General features: G+C 37.5%; 1 protein-coding gene across 3 annotated transcripts in view; it reads right to left on the bottom strand.

Annotated features, from left to right (window-relative positions):
* Positions 1-16,805, bottom strand: part of SLC12A6 (solute carrier family 12 member 6) — a 95,334-nt gene that overhangs the window by 36,184 nt on the left and 42,345 nt on the right. For 2 of the 3 annotated variants that reach the window (XM_049897451.1, XM_049897450.1), the window contains exon 2: positions 1,466-1,510. The exons of the other annotated variant lie outside the window; for it this stretch is intronic. In XM_049897451.1, the coding sequence (XP_049753408.1) occupies positions 1,466-1,510 (45 nt within the window). The remainder of the gene's footprint in view (positions 1-1,465; positions 1,511-16,805) is intronic. 3 annotated transcript variants of the gene reach the window in all.

Here is a 16,805-nt window from a genome sequence, read left to right on the forward strand (position 1 = left end):
ACCCAATTGTAGGTTGTCAAACCAGATTAATGTCTGGCAGTGTCCTTGCAAAGAGTACTAGAATTTCTGGCTAATACTAAGAGAACTCTTCCTTAACAATCATATAGTATACTTTTTGGCCAACAATTCATCTGCTACCTTTTACTTTCGGTGCTTAACTGGGAACAAAATCCAGTTTAGTATACTGGAACTGAACCAATTGCGGACTGTCCATTTCATTAGACAAATACTTTCCTATATCCATTATGAAAAAGCCCTGGTGGTGCAATGGTTAAGCACTCGGCTGCTAACCTGAAGGCTGTCGGCTTAAGCTCACCAGCTGCTCCACAGGACAAAGACGTGGCAGTCTGCTTTTCTAAAGATTATAGCCTTGAAACCCTATGGGGCAGTTCTACTCCACCTTATGAGTAGGAGTTTTAGACTTGTTGGCAATGGGTTGTTGTTATATCCATTTCCTTATATATACCTTTTGTATTATCTAAAATTCTCACCAGAGTATGTTTTATTTTTATATTTTGCTATTTCATCAGTTCTGGGATCTTGTGAAATTCTTATCAAATTCTAAGCTAAAAAAAAAAAAAAAAAGCTTACTTACTGCAATTTACAAAGGCAACACCTAGGGGGAAATTAATTCATGTGCATAACTTGTTTCACTGATAAGGAACTAGAGCACCAATTTCTACAGCTCCCTTAAGGCTGTACTGTTTACGAAGTACTTTCAGTAATTAAAATGAAGGTGGTCAAAAGACTAAGAACAATAAAAAAGGCAAAGTTGCAAAGTCCAAGATATTCCAGAATATTATATCTTCTTTCCAAAATTATCTTGGAAAAAATAAATTCTAATTCTCACAGATCTTTTTAAACTATACCAAAAAACCTGCTGCTGTTGAGCCTATTTCGACTCACAGCAACCCCATGGAACAGAGCAGAACTGCCCCATAGGGTTTCCAGGGCTGTAATCTTTACAGAAGCAGACTGCCACATCTTTCTCTCGAGGACTGGCTGGTGGGTTTGAACCGCCGACCTTCAGGTTAGCAGCTGAGAGCTTAACCACTGCGTCACCAGGGCTCCTTTTTAAACTATACCCAAAAAAGCCCATTGCCATGGAGATGATTTCCACTCAGAGTGATCCTATCAAAGCAGAACTGCCTCACAGGGTTTCCAAGGAGTGGCTGGTGGATTTGAACTGCCGACCATTGGAGCAGCCATAGCTCTTAACCACTGTGCCACACTAGAGACCACGCAAAATTGATTATAAATGTAACTAAATTGAATCTTAGCAATCAATTGCAGAAGTAGTTTCCAAAAATTCTGAACAAGTTGGGAACAGAAACAGGAGGAAAAAAGTTGAGAAGAAAATAAAAAAAGGAGGAGATAGAAAATACAATTAGAGAAGGGAATGTCTGTTAGTATAACCAGGAAAAGGCGACATTAGAGAGAGTCAATCCCCACAGTAATACTATACCTAACAGCTGGCTGTGTTCCCCTGTGATGGAGTTCTGACTCGGGTCTGAAAAACAAACAATTGAAAAGAAAAGAAAAAAATGAATGACCAAAACAAATAATTTTTTAAAAAATCAGAAAAAAAAGTCAACCAAGGAAATCAGCAAAAAATTAAAATAAATTCCTTAAGAAACACCAATAAAAAGTTAATAAAAAATAGAAGGAACTGTTATAAAAAATAATCACACAAATTCGACTGAGCAATATTATTTCCATAAAGTAAAAGGATGATTCAGAGCCTAGGATAAGAGTTATATTTTCTCTTAGTGACAAAGGAACATACAGCCACAACAGCTCAATGACAGGACATAAGCACCCATTACAACTATCAGATATGTTCTGATTTTGCTTTATGATAAAATGACTAAATTGGCTTTTGTAGATATCTAGTTCTTTAGTAATCCATAATAAAATAAATTCCTGGCAATACGCCAAGTTCTTAATGCAAGAGATATTGACAATCACCACTTAACAAATACCCACTTCCTTTTTTTTATTTTACAGGCTTGAAAAGCACTAACGGATAAATATGGAAAAGGCCCTGAACTCCACTTTTCTCAAAGATTAAATGCCTTGAGATATTTGGCTTCCTACAATATGTTGGGGGAGTAAACATAATTCCAGAACAGGGAAAAATCTACATCTTTATTTTTGGTAACCTCTAACTGAAGTTTAGTATTATCTCCAATTATGATGTAGTCAACAAGCCACATTAAGTACTGACAATAAAAGTCAGATATTTTCATCATACATTATATTTGTTGCACATATCTTGCGTATCTTTTAGGTTAAATACGACTTTGAAATATAGAGTTGCTTTATGAGTCAGAATCTACTCGATGGCAACGGTTTTTTTTTTTTTTTTATTATTAAATGTGATCAGCTACTAAAAACCAAAAAACCAAATCCGTTGCCATCAAGTTGATTCCAACTCATAGCGACCCTATAGGACAGGGTAGAACTGCTTCATTTCCATTATCTGACCTTTTGAATTTACAACAATGGTAAAGGATCTACTATCCGACTAATTTGCACATTAATGACATACCTCTGGCAGTAGCAAACCGCGAGGTGCAAGGTGAGAGCAATGCTGGCTGTGATGGTTAAGGTTATGTGTCAGCTTCACTGGGTCATGATTCTCAGTGGTTTGGCAGTTATGTAATGATACAGTCATCCTCTATTTTGTGATCTGATGTGGTCAGCCTCCATTTTCAAATAATGACAATTTTTACATAACGACCTGGTCTTTGGACCCTAACCATCTCAATAAGTGAGAAATGGGTATATATATCTTATATGCAGGGGACAAATTGGGCCCTATATTATAGAGAATTTAGTGGCATGAAAGGAAGATTAGAGAAAGAATCATAGAATTTTAGAACTGTAAGAACCTCGGTCATCAAATAAATCTGCTCTAGCGATTCTGAAGGAAAAGGTGGGGGGAGGTTTGCAGCATTATTTGTACCTCTTCCTAAAACTATACCACCACCCTCCCATTCTCAAGATTTCAATTCCCTGCTACTGTTACTAATGGCAATGCCTTTGTATTCCTCAGGTGTGCTGGGATGGAAAAAAGTTGAGAATCTCTAATCAATACCTTAATATTCGTAGCTGAGAAAATTAAAGCCAGGGTTCGTGAGTGGCCAAAGACACACCACACTACTGACAAAAGAGAAAGATTAGAGATAACAGCCTTGATGACTTCAGAACATATCCTCATGTTTTCTGGATACTCTGTAATTCTAATTTTCTTGTTCTAAAACAAAATACAGTAGTCTAAAAACAAGTTATCTGGAATTGTGAGGGAATGTGCTATATGAACTGAGAAACACCTCAGATAGCTGAGGCAGAATAGGTATGGTCTTAAGGGGGAAAATATGAATGAGTTCTTAAAAATAATTAACTTCTTCCATACTGTATATATACCTTCTTGCCTTCTGAGCTGTCCTTAACATGAGGTATTACTGCACATTCCCTGGTCAAGCCAGGACTCTTCCTTTGGACACCCTCCTATATTTGAGATAAGTAGAAATAAGTCTTTTGTGCAGTTCCCTACAAGTTCAAATTAGATTTTTGTTTTTCATTTGTTATAATTAAAGAAATGCAGGGTGATACTTATTTGGTAATTTGAAGACTAACTTCCAAGAACCTGCAAATGCTTCACTAACACTATAGAAGCTGAAACAAGGGCAAACTGGGAGTAAACAGGCTCATAAACTGAAATAAAACTAGACATGTCTGTAAAAATCACAAGTGGTAACTGGGTTTAAGATGAAGGGCGTTTCCAGGTATGTAAGCCTAACTGTGTACTCAACATAATAATTGTGCTCGGAGATATGTCTGGGCACCTTTCTATTGTCCTATGTCTGAACTCTTAACATTTTTCCTGCCTATGTCATTGTTGAGACAACACCCAAGTTTGCCTAAGATTGGGAGTTGTCCTAAATATTATTCAAAATGACATTTATTTTAACCAAATTACTTTCTGTCATAGGAACCATTTGCCAATAATATCACTATTTTTACTCTTTGATGGCCTTTATAAGTCAAACTACTCCTGAAGCTATAATATAACCAGGTTATACTCAAAAGCCTGAGACATAATACCAGTGAAATGGTTCAAATAAAAAATAAAAACAGTATATATGCCTTTTCACAACAGGTAGTGCAGTCAGAAAAATGAATTGAGAATATTTCCTTAAAATAGTAAATACATAGGAATTTTACATATAAGCACTTGCTCAATATGTTTAATTTATCCTGGGGAAAAAAAATTTTTTTTTTTTATAGGGTCGCTATGAGTCAGAATCAACTCGACGGCACTGGGTTTGGGTTTTTCTTTGGAAATGGTAAAAAACAAAAGATTTTATTTAGCCTCCTGCCATGTGCTCTGGAGAGTGGAGGGAGAGAAAAATGATGTGGGTGGTACTCATTTGCAAAACTGTCTCTAAAAATAGTAGTTTCTTTTTCTGAAGAGCTTGTTTGCCCATAGACATAGTCCTTTCCTGAATTTCTTTGGTAATCACTTAATCCACCATTCTTGGTAGAGAATTTGAAACAAATAAAGGCCAGCCTCTATCTTGCAGCTACAACTCAGGGTACAGCAATCTAAATTTTGATTAAAGACAGAATCAGTAATTTCATTAAATAACACAACCAATAGCAGAAACTGCTGCCTAATTTTTTAGGTTACGAAGTAGGCATGACCAAGTATGTTATAATTATATACATCAGGACAATTAGCCTATTATGCCACTGGCTATATTATCTAAATATACTTCAAAAGTCACCAAACAGCTATAGACTTAACCTAACAAATTTCTAATTTTCTAGATTCTGACTTAAAAAACCAAAGCAGCAGTACTATCCTAAGAAACCATTTTGACTCAGAATTAGGCAAAGAAGACCAAACACAGAACCAAAGACAGTTACTCTAACATTCGCATATGTTACATTCTGCCTCTGCATGTGGGTAGGTTCTCACCTTGGTGGGAAACCTAAGTGGGGAAACAAGATTGAAATAATGTAAAATCTGAAAAGACTATTTGTAGAGATTTTGAATTTATTGCAATGAACATATTGCAACGATCTGGAAAAATCTGTGAGTGATTAATGGTATTTAAATAAAAATGGGTGAAAAACAGCAAGGCAATTTTTTAAGCAACGTAATTGAAAAGAATGATGGAAATGTAAACTAATGGATACAAAAAATTAGTAAATCTGTAGTTTTTTTTTACTGTGATGAAACTATATGTAACAAAACATACGCCATCTCAATAATTGCTACATGTACAACTCAGGTGATACTGATTACATTACTAAAGGGGTACACCCATTCTCACTATCCTTTTCCAAATCATTCCACCACTAGTAACAGAAACTTACACATCATTAGTTCTCCATGTTTCTACGCTACCCCATAAAGGAGAGTCAAAAGATCCTTATTTGAATTTTAATATAATAAAAATATAATTTAAAAAAGATATTTAGTCTACTTCTCAGCCAAAAAAAGGTAATCTCTGCTGGGATTTACAGTTTAGTCCAAACTATTTACCTGTTAAGTGATTAGTGTATACAGCTAATCATGGACAGAACAAGATATGGCAGTAGCACTGCAAAACCAACTGTTATCTTCATGTATGAGTCAAAGTCTCATGAGGACAGGCTAGAAATGGTGGTATTTAGATTGGTTCCTTGCTTCCCCAGGATAGCGATTTATGAATAAGGCTGTGCCAAAAACAAAAAAAATTAAAAAAGCAAACAAACCCCCCCCAAAACCTGAGAACCATAAATTTTTAATTTTAGTACCATCTTGACAAAATCCAAGGATCCCTGGTGGCGCAGTGGTTACAGTGATCGACTGCTAACCGAAAGGTCAGCAGTTCGAAACCACCAGTGGCTCCGAGGGAGAGAGATGTGGCAGTCTGCTTCAGTAGAGATTTACTGCCTTGGAAACCCTATGAAGTCGCTAGGAGTTGGAATCGATTCAACGGCAGTGGGTTTGGTTTTGGGTTTTTACAAAATCCTAGTCCTTTGTTCACCTTGTTCTAAGTTCCCTTACATTTCTGCTCTGACTGCCTGGGAAATTCCCCTGGGCTTGCCTTTTCTAGCAGTACTCATGTCATTCCCTCTTTATGTTTCAGGACATTTCAAGATCATTTACCCATTCCAACCAAATCAGACTTGATCAGCCATCACCTCATTCCTTTCCAAGTAATAATATAAGTGTTAATCTGGTAAGTAAACATAGCATTTCCCAAAGTGCATATTAAAAGATTTGGTGAGAAACGGGTTGGGCGTGAAGTTGGTAAACATTAAATATATTTCTATAATGTATAATTTCTCAGATTCTTCAATATGCTAATGGATTGCCTCACTAATTTCCAAAAGAAGAACATAATATTCCACATATCCTAAGTGTAACAGAACAGGTAACTCACTTTTCATCAAACACTTTGCATGATTAGTGTTCTATGGTATACACTAGAACTCCTGGATCATGATTCTTATTCTCTCAGTGGCTCATTCATCCACTTAGCACTATTCCCATTAAACTCCTGTTTTCCAAATCCACCTAGTCAAAAGAATCACCTGGAGTATTTAAACTATAAATTTCTGGGTCACATGCTAGCCCTAATGAATCAATCTCATGGTTACTGCCTGGGGTTCTGTCATTTCACCAACTGTACCTCAAGTGGTTATTATAAAACTTCATTCATTCATTTAACTATCTATTCACTTAAATATCTGAGTAACTACTAAGCTCCAGGCAGTGTTCTATGTGCTAGGGATAGAGCAGTAAATAAGAAAGGCAGAGTTCCTGTTCTTATGCAGATAACATTCTTATACGCAGAGCTAAATAATAAGAGAAAATTAATGATCAGGATGATTTCAGCTTATGTTAAGTGTTACGAAGAAAATAAAGGCTAATTGGAGACGCTACTTTCAATTGAGTGGACAGTGAAGGCTTTTCTGAGAAGGTAACATAGAAGATCTGCATGAAAAGGATCCAGTCACGTGAAAATACTAGAGAAGACTAATCCAGGCATGGCAGTAGCCTGTGCAAAGGCCCTAAGGTGGGAATAAGTTTGGAGTGTTTGAGAGAGGGATGAGAAGTCAGGCCAGCAAATTAGGTAGCAGCAACATCTTGTAGTCTTGCAGATAATGGTAAGGTGTGGGAGTTTTACTCTAAATATGATATGAAGCATTTGGAAGTTGTTTAACATGAAGTGCTGATTAACCTTTAAAAAGGTGTAGGCTGCTGGTGGAGAATGAATTGGGGGGAAAGCAAGAGCAGAGTCTTCTACAGAAAGCTCAGAAAGAGTCTCATCCATTTTTCAGTAAGTATTTTTGGAGCACCTACTACATGTGAGGTACTTTTCTAATTACTATAAACTATAGTAACAAAATTCCTGCCCTCAAGGAGCTTACATTTTAGTGGGAAGGAGACCCACAATAAACATATATGTCAAGAGCAATAAGTTATAGAACAAAAATGAGGCAGAGTAAGAGAGTAGAGGATCAGTGGGGGGGATAGTATGTATAGCAGTTTAGATACTGAGTCCGACAAGCCCTAACAGTTATCAGAAGTTAACACTCATTGGGGTAGTTATTCTGTGACAGGCACCTTAACACTTTACATGTATTATCTCATTTACAGTAATCCCATGATGTAAGCACTGTTACAGGAGAACCAAAGGGAATCTCCATGAGGATGGGGAAGACAGAGCTCACTGTGATAGCTCTGCAACTGTCCTGAAGAGCAAACATGAGCCACAATGAAAAAATAACCAGGGCTTCCAACCAGTTCACTCTGGTTCGAACCCCCGCTGAGAACTTACATTTCCATCCCAGATACACAGCGTTGGAATCTACACTTAAACAAGATCCCCAGGTGATTCTTATGTATAATAAATTAAAACTCTATGGGGCAGTTCTACTCTGTCCTATAGGGTCGCTATGAGTCGGAATCGACTCCAGGGCACTGCGTGGCTCTACTAGTGGTTCTCAGAATTCATTCCTGACCAGCAGCATTAGTATAGTCTGGGAACTTTTTAGAAATGCAAATTCCCAGCAGGAGTTCAAACCATAACTAACCTGTTTGAAGCCCTAAAGAGAACACAGGATTGGGAAGCAGATAAAGTTCAGGTGAGATTCTAGCTCTACCATATGCTGATCATGTAACCATGGAAAAATGATTTGATATCTCTAAGCCTTAATTTACTAATTATACAACACTAAACTACAGAAAATTAATGTGAGAATTAGAGATGGTAGGTATTCAGTAAATGGTCTATTAAGAAAATAGAGATGAACCATGGAATGATCAAAGGAAATAATAATTGCAGTGCCATGAATAACCATCCTAAGGATTGAATTTAGCTAGGTGGGCATATTTCTTAGAGCTCTAAACTTTAAACATTTTATCGTCCAATTGTACTCAGAAAAATACAAAAGTAATGTGGTTGAATTACTGGCACTGATGTAAGTGTTGGACTGAATACACATTAACTTAAAATTACAACCATGTAATCAGTAGTTTCACTAGGCTCATCTCAGTTTGATAAACTTACAGTTTGAACCAAATATGCACTAACATATGATTTGGGATTCTGTGATAAAATAACAGTAGTAATTATTGAGTACTGCCTGTACTAAACTGCCTGTACTGCATCACTAAAAATCAGTTGCCATCAAGTCGATTCCAACTCATGGCGACCTCGTGTGTGTATCAGAGTAGAACTGTACTCCACAGGGTTTTCAATGGCTGGATTTTGAGAAATAGATGGTGAAGCTTCTCTTCCAAGGCACCTCCGGGTGGACTTGAACTGCCAACCCTCAGTTAGCAGCCAATCACATTAACTTTTTCATCACCCAGGACTCCACTACATTACTTGTACATTTTTATTAATGACTCCAATTCAAATAAACAATGATAATTTATTCAATAAGTGTTCAACATACCTAAAGCTGTTCCAGATACTGTCAGGAATAAAGGAGCGAGTATACTTTCTGCCTCTAAGAAGCTCATAATCTAGCTGAAGAGTCAAATTCAACATAAGAAATGCTTTAGAAAGGATAGTGGCAATAGTATCTTATATTTAATAACATTTTACAATTTTTAAAATGCTTTCACATTTTCATTTGATTTTTATAGATAGAAAATAATATTACAATCATTAACCATATAAAGAACTAAAGCTAAGTTAGGCTCAATGGTTTGGCCAAGGTCATGCTGTTGTTGTCAGGTGCCGTCCAGTTTCTTCCGACTCATAGCAACCCTATGTTAAACAGAACAAAACATTGCTCGGTCCTGCGCCATCCTCATCCAAGGTCATAAAAAAACCGAGTGTAAACTTCAAAGACTGGGCTTGAACCTGGATTCTGACTAGTTTATGACCAGTTGTCCACAAAATTTTAGTACAAGACTGAATATTAATAATTTAGTTAACTCTTAATTATCCAGGGATAAAATAGTAAAGGTAAAGGAAATTACAAGGCATTCATGAAATAATTATATTACGAATCCTCAAAATACGAGTCTAGTTCATGGAACTACACAGCAACCATAGATGGCCATATTGCCACACTGCATACCACAAAGAAGGATTCGAAAACACTGCCTACCCCAGTAAGAACTCCCTTCTCCCACTTTTTTTTACCCAGAGCAAGGCAAGGCATGGGGAAGGCAAAAGGATGCTAACATGGCTACAGAATCCAGTATAAAGTTAGGAATGAAAAGGCAGAGAAACTAAGAAGAGACAAAGACCGCACAGTAAATGTAGTCCTGTTTTAATATCTGCAAAAAAAAATTAGTAACCCAACTATTTACTTGTGTTAATTTTATACTTTTAATGACTTCTGTAAGAATACATAAATATTAATTGCAATTTTAACTAAAAGCTTTTTAAATTAGTTTTGTACTATGTGTCTTGAAACATTTTAAGTGATTTTAGGTTACCAGGTCGATTCTACCTTCTGCCCCAACCCCTGCCATCAATATAGTTAATTGAGAGTTGAAGCACATCTTTTTTTGTTGTTGCATGCTGGAGTATTTTCAACATCTCTTCCAAATTTGCTAGTGTCTTTTTTTAACAGGCGCAGCTTCTGCTTAGCAACAGGATCTAGGAAGATTAATAGTGTTTGTAATGTATCTATTTTTAGTTCATACTCTATTTATGGAAAGTGATACTGGTATTTCATTTAGTGACAAAGTTGCTGTTATGGATTGAACTGTGTCTCCCCAAAATATGTGTACTCAATCCTAACCCCCATACCTGTGGTTATAATCCCATTTGGGAATGGGATTTCTTTGTTATGTTAATAGGGCAGTATTAGTGCAGGTTGCGTCTTAAATCAATCTCTTTAAGACATACGAAGACCAGATTGAGCAAGTAAGCAGCAAGCAAGCACAGAAGGAGGGAGACAGATGCCGTGCCACATGAAGATCACCATGAAAAGAGACAAAGGTCTTCCCCCAGAGCTGGTGGAGACAGAAAGCCCTCTCCTAGAATTAGCGCCTTGAATTTGGACTTCTAGCCTCCTAAACTGTGAGAAAATAAATTTGTTTGTTAAAGCCATCTACTTCTGGTATTTCTGTTATAGCAGCACTAAATAAGATAGATGCCTTTTTAAATGTTTTAAATAAAAGTACTGACTCAGTTTAAGAAAAAATATTCAATAAATGGAAAGATAATACTTAAAAATCAAAAGATTTAAAAGTAGTCTCTAAAGCACATTATATAGGGAAACTTTCCTACTATCATCATACCAAATTCAGAAAGCAATCCTGAGAGGAGGAATCACTCTCACATTCCAGAGGAAACCAGTTCAGAGAAAGCTGAAATGCTCTATCCAGGAGAATTACAGTAGAAACAGGTCTCAGCCTAGGGTTTTTATTTTTACTATAGTACGTATAACAAGATAGTTGCCACTTTAGCCATTTTAAAATCTATAATTTAATGACATTAATTACATTCACCATGTTGTTGCAGGAGGGGAAAAAGACCCCAGATGCAAATGTAATCAGAAGAGATTTTTATTAAGCCAAGGCAAAGACAATCATTGCAATGAGGGATCTGCCAGGGTGTGATGGACACAAGATACTAGCAGAATCCACTCAGTCACCATCAGTGAGTCTCTAATATACTGTTACAGAAACAAGTGAAATTTAAAAAATTCTGATTGGCTATTCATTAATATGCATCAATGTCAAAGATGGGAAGGTTAACATGTGGGAATACATGGTTGGTTTAAAGAGTCTTTGTTGGCTAGATACCATTTGGTTACTATGAGGAAGCTGGTTCCAGCAACATTTGTTTTTGCCTTAGTGACTTGCAACATGTTCCCAGGTCAGTCACAAGGAAATTGCAATACACGCCTTTGTGAGAACATAACTGCTCTGTAGCACAGCCTCTTTGCCAATTAAAATGAAGTACCCTTCATGGACATTCCTTCTCTTGGTAGGGAAAACAATGAGTTTTAGCTTGCACTCTGATTTCTTCCTGCAACTTTTCGTAGCAATGAACTATAACTTCTAATGGATTCTAGCAGTAACTATAATCTTAAACAAATTCTCACATAAAATGAATTCTAGGCCTGAACCTTACTTTAGCTCCTCTTACTCTGGTCAAAACCTCATATAATTTTAGGGTCTCTATATCATGTACAGGGAAACCCTGGTGGCGTAGTGGTTAGGTGCTACATGGCTGCTAACCAAAGGGTCGGCGGAGTTCGAATCCGCCAGGCACTCCTTGGAAACTCTATGGGACAGTTCTACTCTGTCCTACAGGGTCACTGTGAGCTGGAATCGACTTGACAGCACTGGGTTTGGTTTGGTTTGGTTTTGGTTTTATGTCATGTAGAAAGGAGCCCTGGTGGTGCGGTGGTTAAAGTGATCAACTGCTAACCAAAAGGTCAATGGTTCAAACCACCAGCCACTCCTCAAGAGAAAGATGTGGCAGTCTGCTTCCGTAAAGATTAACAACCTTGGAAACCCTAGGGAGCAGCTCTACTCTGTCCTACCGGGTCACCGTGAGTCAGAATCACCTTGACAGCAGTGGGTGGTGGTATATCATGTACAGCCATCGCCACCACCCATTTCTAAAAGTTTTCATCATCCCAAACAGAAACTCTGTACCCCTTCAGTAGTAACCCCCCAATACCCTCTCCCCAGCCTCTGGTAACCACTAATAAATTTTTGTCTGTCTGCATTTGCCTATTCTAGGTATTTCATATAAGTGAGATCATATATTTTTCCTTTTGTGTCTGACTTACACCCACTCCTCATTTATTATCTCATTATCTGACATTTCACATATACGACAATCGTAAAAAATCTACTATTTGCACATTAATGACATACCTGTGGTAGTAAGGAATGCCAAGGTGCCAGGTGAGAGTAATGCTGGTTAAGGTTATGTGTTAACTTGGTTGGGCCATGATTCTCAGTGGTTTGGCAGTTATGTAATGATGTAATCTGAGAGTTATGCAATGATGTAGTCATCCTTCATTTTGTGATCTGATGTGGTCATTCTCCATTTTTTAATAATGCTAATTTTTGCATAATTACCTGGTCTTTGGAACCTAACCCTGTTGATAAGCGAGAAGTGGGTGTATTTCGCTCAGCATAATGTTTTCATGGTTTTCTATGTCACAGCCTGTATCAAAACTTCATTTTTCTTTGTGGCTGAATCCATTGTATGTATATGCCACATTTCAATTAGCCATTCACCAGTGATGCACTGTTGGACTGTTTCCACCTTTTGACTTTTGTGAATAATGCTGTTATGAGCACTGGTATACAGGTATCTGTTTGAGTCTATGCTTTCATGACTTTTGTCTAACTACCTAGAAGCGGCATTGCTGGATCGTATGGTAATTCTATGTTTAACTTATTGAGGAAGTGACAAAATGTTTTCTATAGCAGCTACAGCATTTTACATTACCACCAGCAATGCATAAGGGTCCCAATTTCTCCACATCCATTTTTCTGATAATAGCCGCCCTAAGGGATGTGAGTGGTATCTCATTGTGGTTTGATTTGCATTTCCCTAATGATCAATGACTTGGAGCATCCTTTCATGTGCATATTGGCCATTTGTATACTTTTTCTGGAGAAATGTCTATTCTAATCCTTTGCCTATTTTTTAATTGGGTTGTTTGCCTCTTTGTTTTGAATTCTTTATATAATCTGGGTGTTAAACCTTTACCAGAAACGTGGTTACCAAATATCTTTTTCCATGCTGTAGGCTGTCCCTTCATTTTTTTGATAAAGTTCTTTGATGCACAAAAGTTTTTAATTTTGATAAAATTCAATTTATCTATTTTCGCTTTTGTGGCTTGAGCTTTTGGTGTCATAATTAAGATCCATTATCAAGAATAAGATCTTGAAGCTTTACCTCCATGCTTTCTTCTAAGAGTTTTATGTACAAAACCATTTAAGTCTTTGATATATTTTGAGTTAATTTTCATATGAGGTATGGATCGAACTTTTTTTTTTTTTTTTGCATGTGGAGATCCAGCTATTCCAGCACCATTTGTTGAAGAGACTATTCTTTTCTCATTCAATAACTTGGCACCCTTGTTGCAAATCAATTGGCCTCCATAGATGTATGTATGGTACCTTATACCAGTACCACACTGTTTTGATTCCTGTAGCCTTTATAATATGTTGTGCAATTGCCAAGTGTGAATCCTACTTTGTTCTTCTTTTTCAAGACTGTTTTGGCTATTCAGAGCCCCTTGCAATTCTATATGAATTTGAGGATCGGCTTTTCCATTTGTGCAAAAAAAGGCTGTTGGAAATTCGATAGGAGTTCCATTGAATCTGTAGATCACTTTGGGTAATATTGATATCTTAACAATATTAAGTCTTCCAGTCCATGAACATGAGATGCCTTTCCATTTACTTAGGTCTTCTTTAGTTTCTTTCAGCAATGGTTTTTAGTTTTCAGTATACAAGTCTTTCACCTCCCTGGCTACATTTATTCCTAGGTATTTTATTCTTTTAGATGCTACTGCAAATGGAACTGTTTTCTTAATTTCCTTTTCAGATTGTTCATTGCTGGTGCATAATAATGCAAATGATTTTTGTGTGTTGATCTTGTACCCTGCCACTTTGCTGAACTTATGAATTACCTCTAGGAGCTTTATTGTGGATTCTTTGGAATTATCTGTCTGCCTGCCTATCATCATGTCCTCTGTGAACAGAGATAATTTTACTTGTTCCTTTCTAATTTGGATGCATTTTATTTATTTTTCTTGCTAAATTGCTCGGGCTAGAACTTCCAGTACAATGTTGAATAGCAGTGGTAAAAGCAGGCATCCTTGTCTTATTCCAGGTCTCAGGGGGAAAGCTTTCAGTCTTTCACCATTGAGATGATGTTAGCTGTGAGTTTTTCATAAACGTCTTTTATCACATTAACAACTTTTAAATTAATTTTAAGCATTAAAAAAATAAACCATGGCATATCTCTGGGATGGTTTGTTTGAAAGGATTGGGTTATATTAGGAAAAGTCTAGGAAGCCAAATAAAAAAAAAAACCATTGCCGTCGAGTCGATTCTGACTCATAGCGACCCTATAGGACAGAGCAGAACTGCCCCATAGAGTTTCCAAGGAGTTCGTAGTGGATTCGAACTGCTGACCTTTTGGTTAGCAGCTGTAGGTCTTAACCACTATACCACCAGGGTTTCCAAATAGAGAAGTCTAAAGGACATGGGAAACCACTCAAATTCTCTGTGTACAAGTTTAACAAATGAATGCAATCTTTTAGGTAATGAAGCAAGAGTGTAATATGCAAAATGAATTGAATGCCAGATCTATTAGAGACAGGACAGCACACTTATTATTAGAAAACTATAATTTTTCCATGTGCTAATAAGTCTCTAATGTGGTTTCTAGAATAGCAGTAATAGTTCTTTTTAATTCAACTGATACTTTGAGTGCCTACTATATGTCAGGTACTCTGCAAGGCACTATGGATACCAAAAAAAGGTATTTGTTCTCAAGGGGTTTAGAGGGGAAAGAAATACACAAACAATTAAGAAACAGTAAGATAACTGTTACAATGTAGGTACAAAAACAGTGGGATTTCAGAAGAAAACAAAATAAAAGAGCATTCTGCAATGGTGTCAAGGGGATCCCTGAGCTAAATCTTGAAGGATGAATAGTTCATCTAAAGCACAAGAACGGGTGAGGGAAATGGAGAAAGGAGACAGTCTAGTCAGAGGGATTGACAATTAGTGCACAGATAATAGAGTTACTCCTGGGGTAAAATAATAAGATTTAATGTACCTGATTGGAAAAAAGAGTGTTGTCATTAATAACAAAAATGGGTAAGATGGGAAATGAAACCACTTAGCATTATGTGTTTCCAACTTTTCATTTCTCTCCTTTTCTCATTCTCCACATCTAGTCACCCAATCCAGTCAACTGCAGCTTCACTATGCTTCCATACCAATCTCTTCTTTTCCACTGCACACCAGACTACTAACTGAAAGGTTGGTAGTTCAAACCCACCCAGGAGCACCTCAGATTTAAGGCCTGGCGATCTGCTTGAGAAAGGTAACATCCTTGAAAACCCTAGAGAGCAGTTCTACTCTGCACATATGGGATCGCCATGAGTCAGAAATCAACTTGACAGCAACTAACAACAACCATCACTTAGACTCATCCTTTGTAGCTTGGACCATTAAAACAGTGAAATTCTACTCCCTGCTACTGATCCTCCCATCTTCAAACAAACCTGCATTTCCTCCAGACTAGTAATCCTAAAAAGCTGCCTTTATCATGTTGCTTCATTGCTTAAAAAACAAATAAAAAACTACTTTCAGGAGTCCTCAACCATTTTGTGAAGACAGTTTTTTAGACTTTGTTTTAAGTGGAAGTTTACAATTCAAGTCAGTCTCTCACACAAAAGCTTATACACACCTTCCTCTGTAACCGTAGCTACTCTCCCCCTAAAGTGACAGGACACTCCTCCTCTCCACCCTGTATTCCCCACGTCCATTCAACGAGCTCCTGTCCTCCTCTGACTTCTCATCTCGCCTCCTGGCAGGAGATGCCCACGTAGTCTCCTATCTACTTGAGGCAAGAAGCTCACTCCTCACCAGTATCATTTTCTGTCTTATAGTCCAGTTCAATCCATGTTTGAAGAGTTGGCTTTGGGAATGGTTCCAGTCTTGGGCTAACAGAGGGTCCGGGGGCCATGACCTCCGGGGTCCCTCCAGTCTCAGTCAGACCATTAAGTCTGGTCTTTTTATGAGAACTTTAGGTCTGCATCCCACTGTTCTCCTGCTCCATCAGGGATTCTCTGTTGTGTTCCCTGTCAGGGCAGTCATTGGTTGTAGCCAGGCACAATCTAGTTCTTCCGGTTTGAGACCGATGGAGTCTCTGGTTTATGTGGCCCTTTCTGTCTCTTGGATTCATATTTTCCTTGTGTCTTTGGTGTTCTTCATTATCCTTTGCTCCAGGTAGAGATCAATTGATGCATCTTTGATGGCCACTTGAGGGAGACAGTTTTTATTTATTTATATTGTGACATCATGTGTGGGGTACTGACTCAAGTTGCCTTTGCAGGCTCTGCTTCCATTCCTACTATGAATTCTAAGACTGTGGTGGTTGGTGGTAGCAAAAGCTAATGGCTTAGACAGACCTATAACTAACTATATGCTCGTAGAGAGACCTATAACTAGATGCTGGTTTACTTGTTTGGGCCCTCTGGCTTATAGGAATAACTCTAAAATTCTCATCCTGTCATTTGAGCTCCTTTATAATCTAGTCCTAGCTTACATTTTTCTA

Source organism: Elephas maximus, chromosome 10 (genome assembly GCF_024166365.1).
Source record: "Elephas maximus indicus isolate mEleMax1 chromosome 10, mEleMax1 primary haplotype, whole genome shotgun sequence".
In the NCBI taxonomy this organism is placed as follows: Eukaryota; Metazoa; Chordata; class Mammalia; order Proboscidea; family Elephantidae; genus Elephas; species Elephas maximus.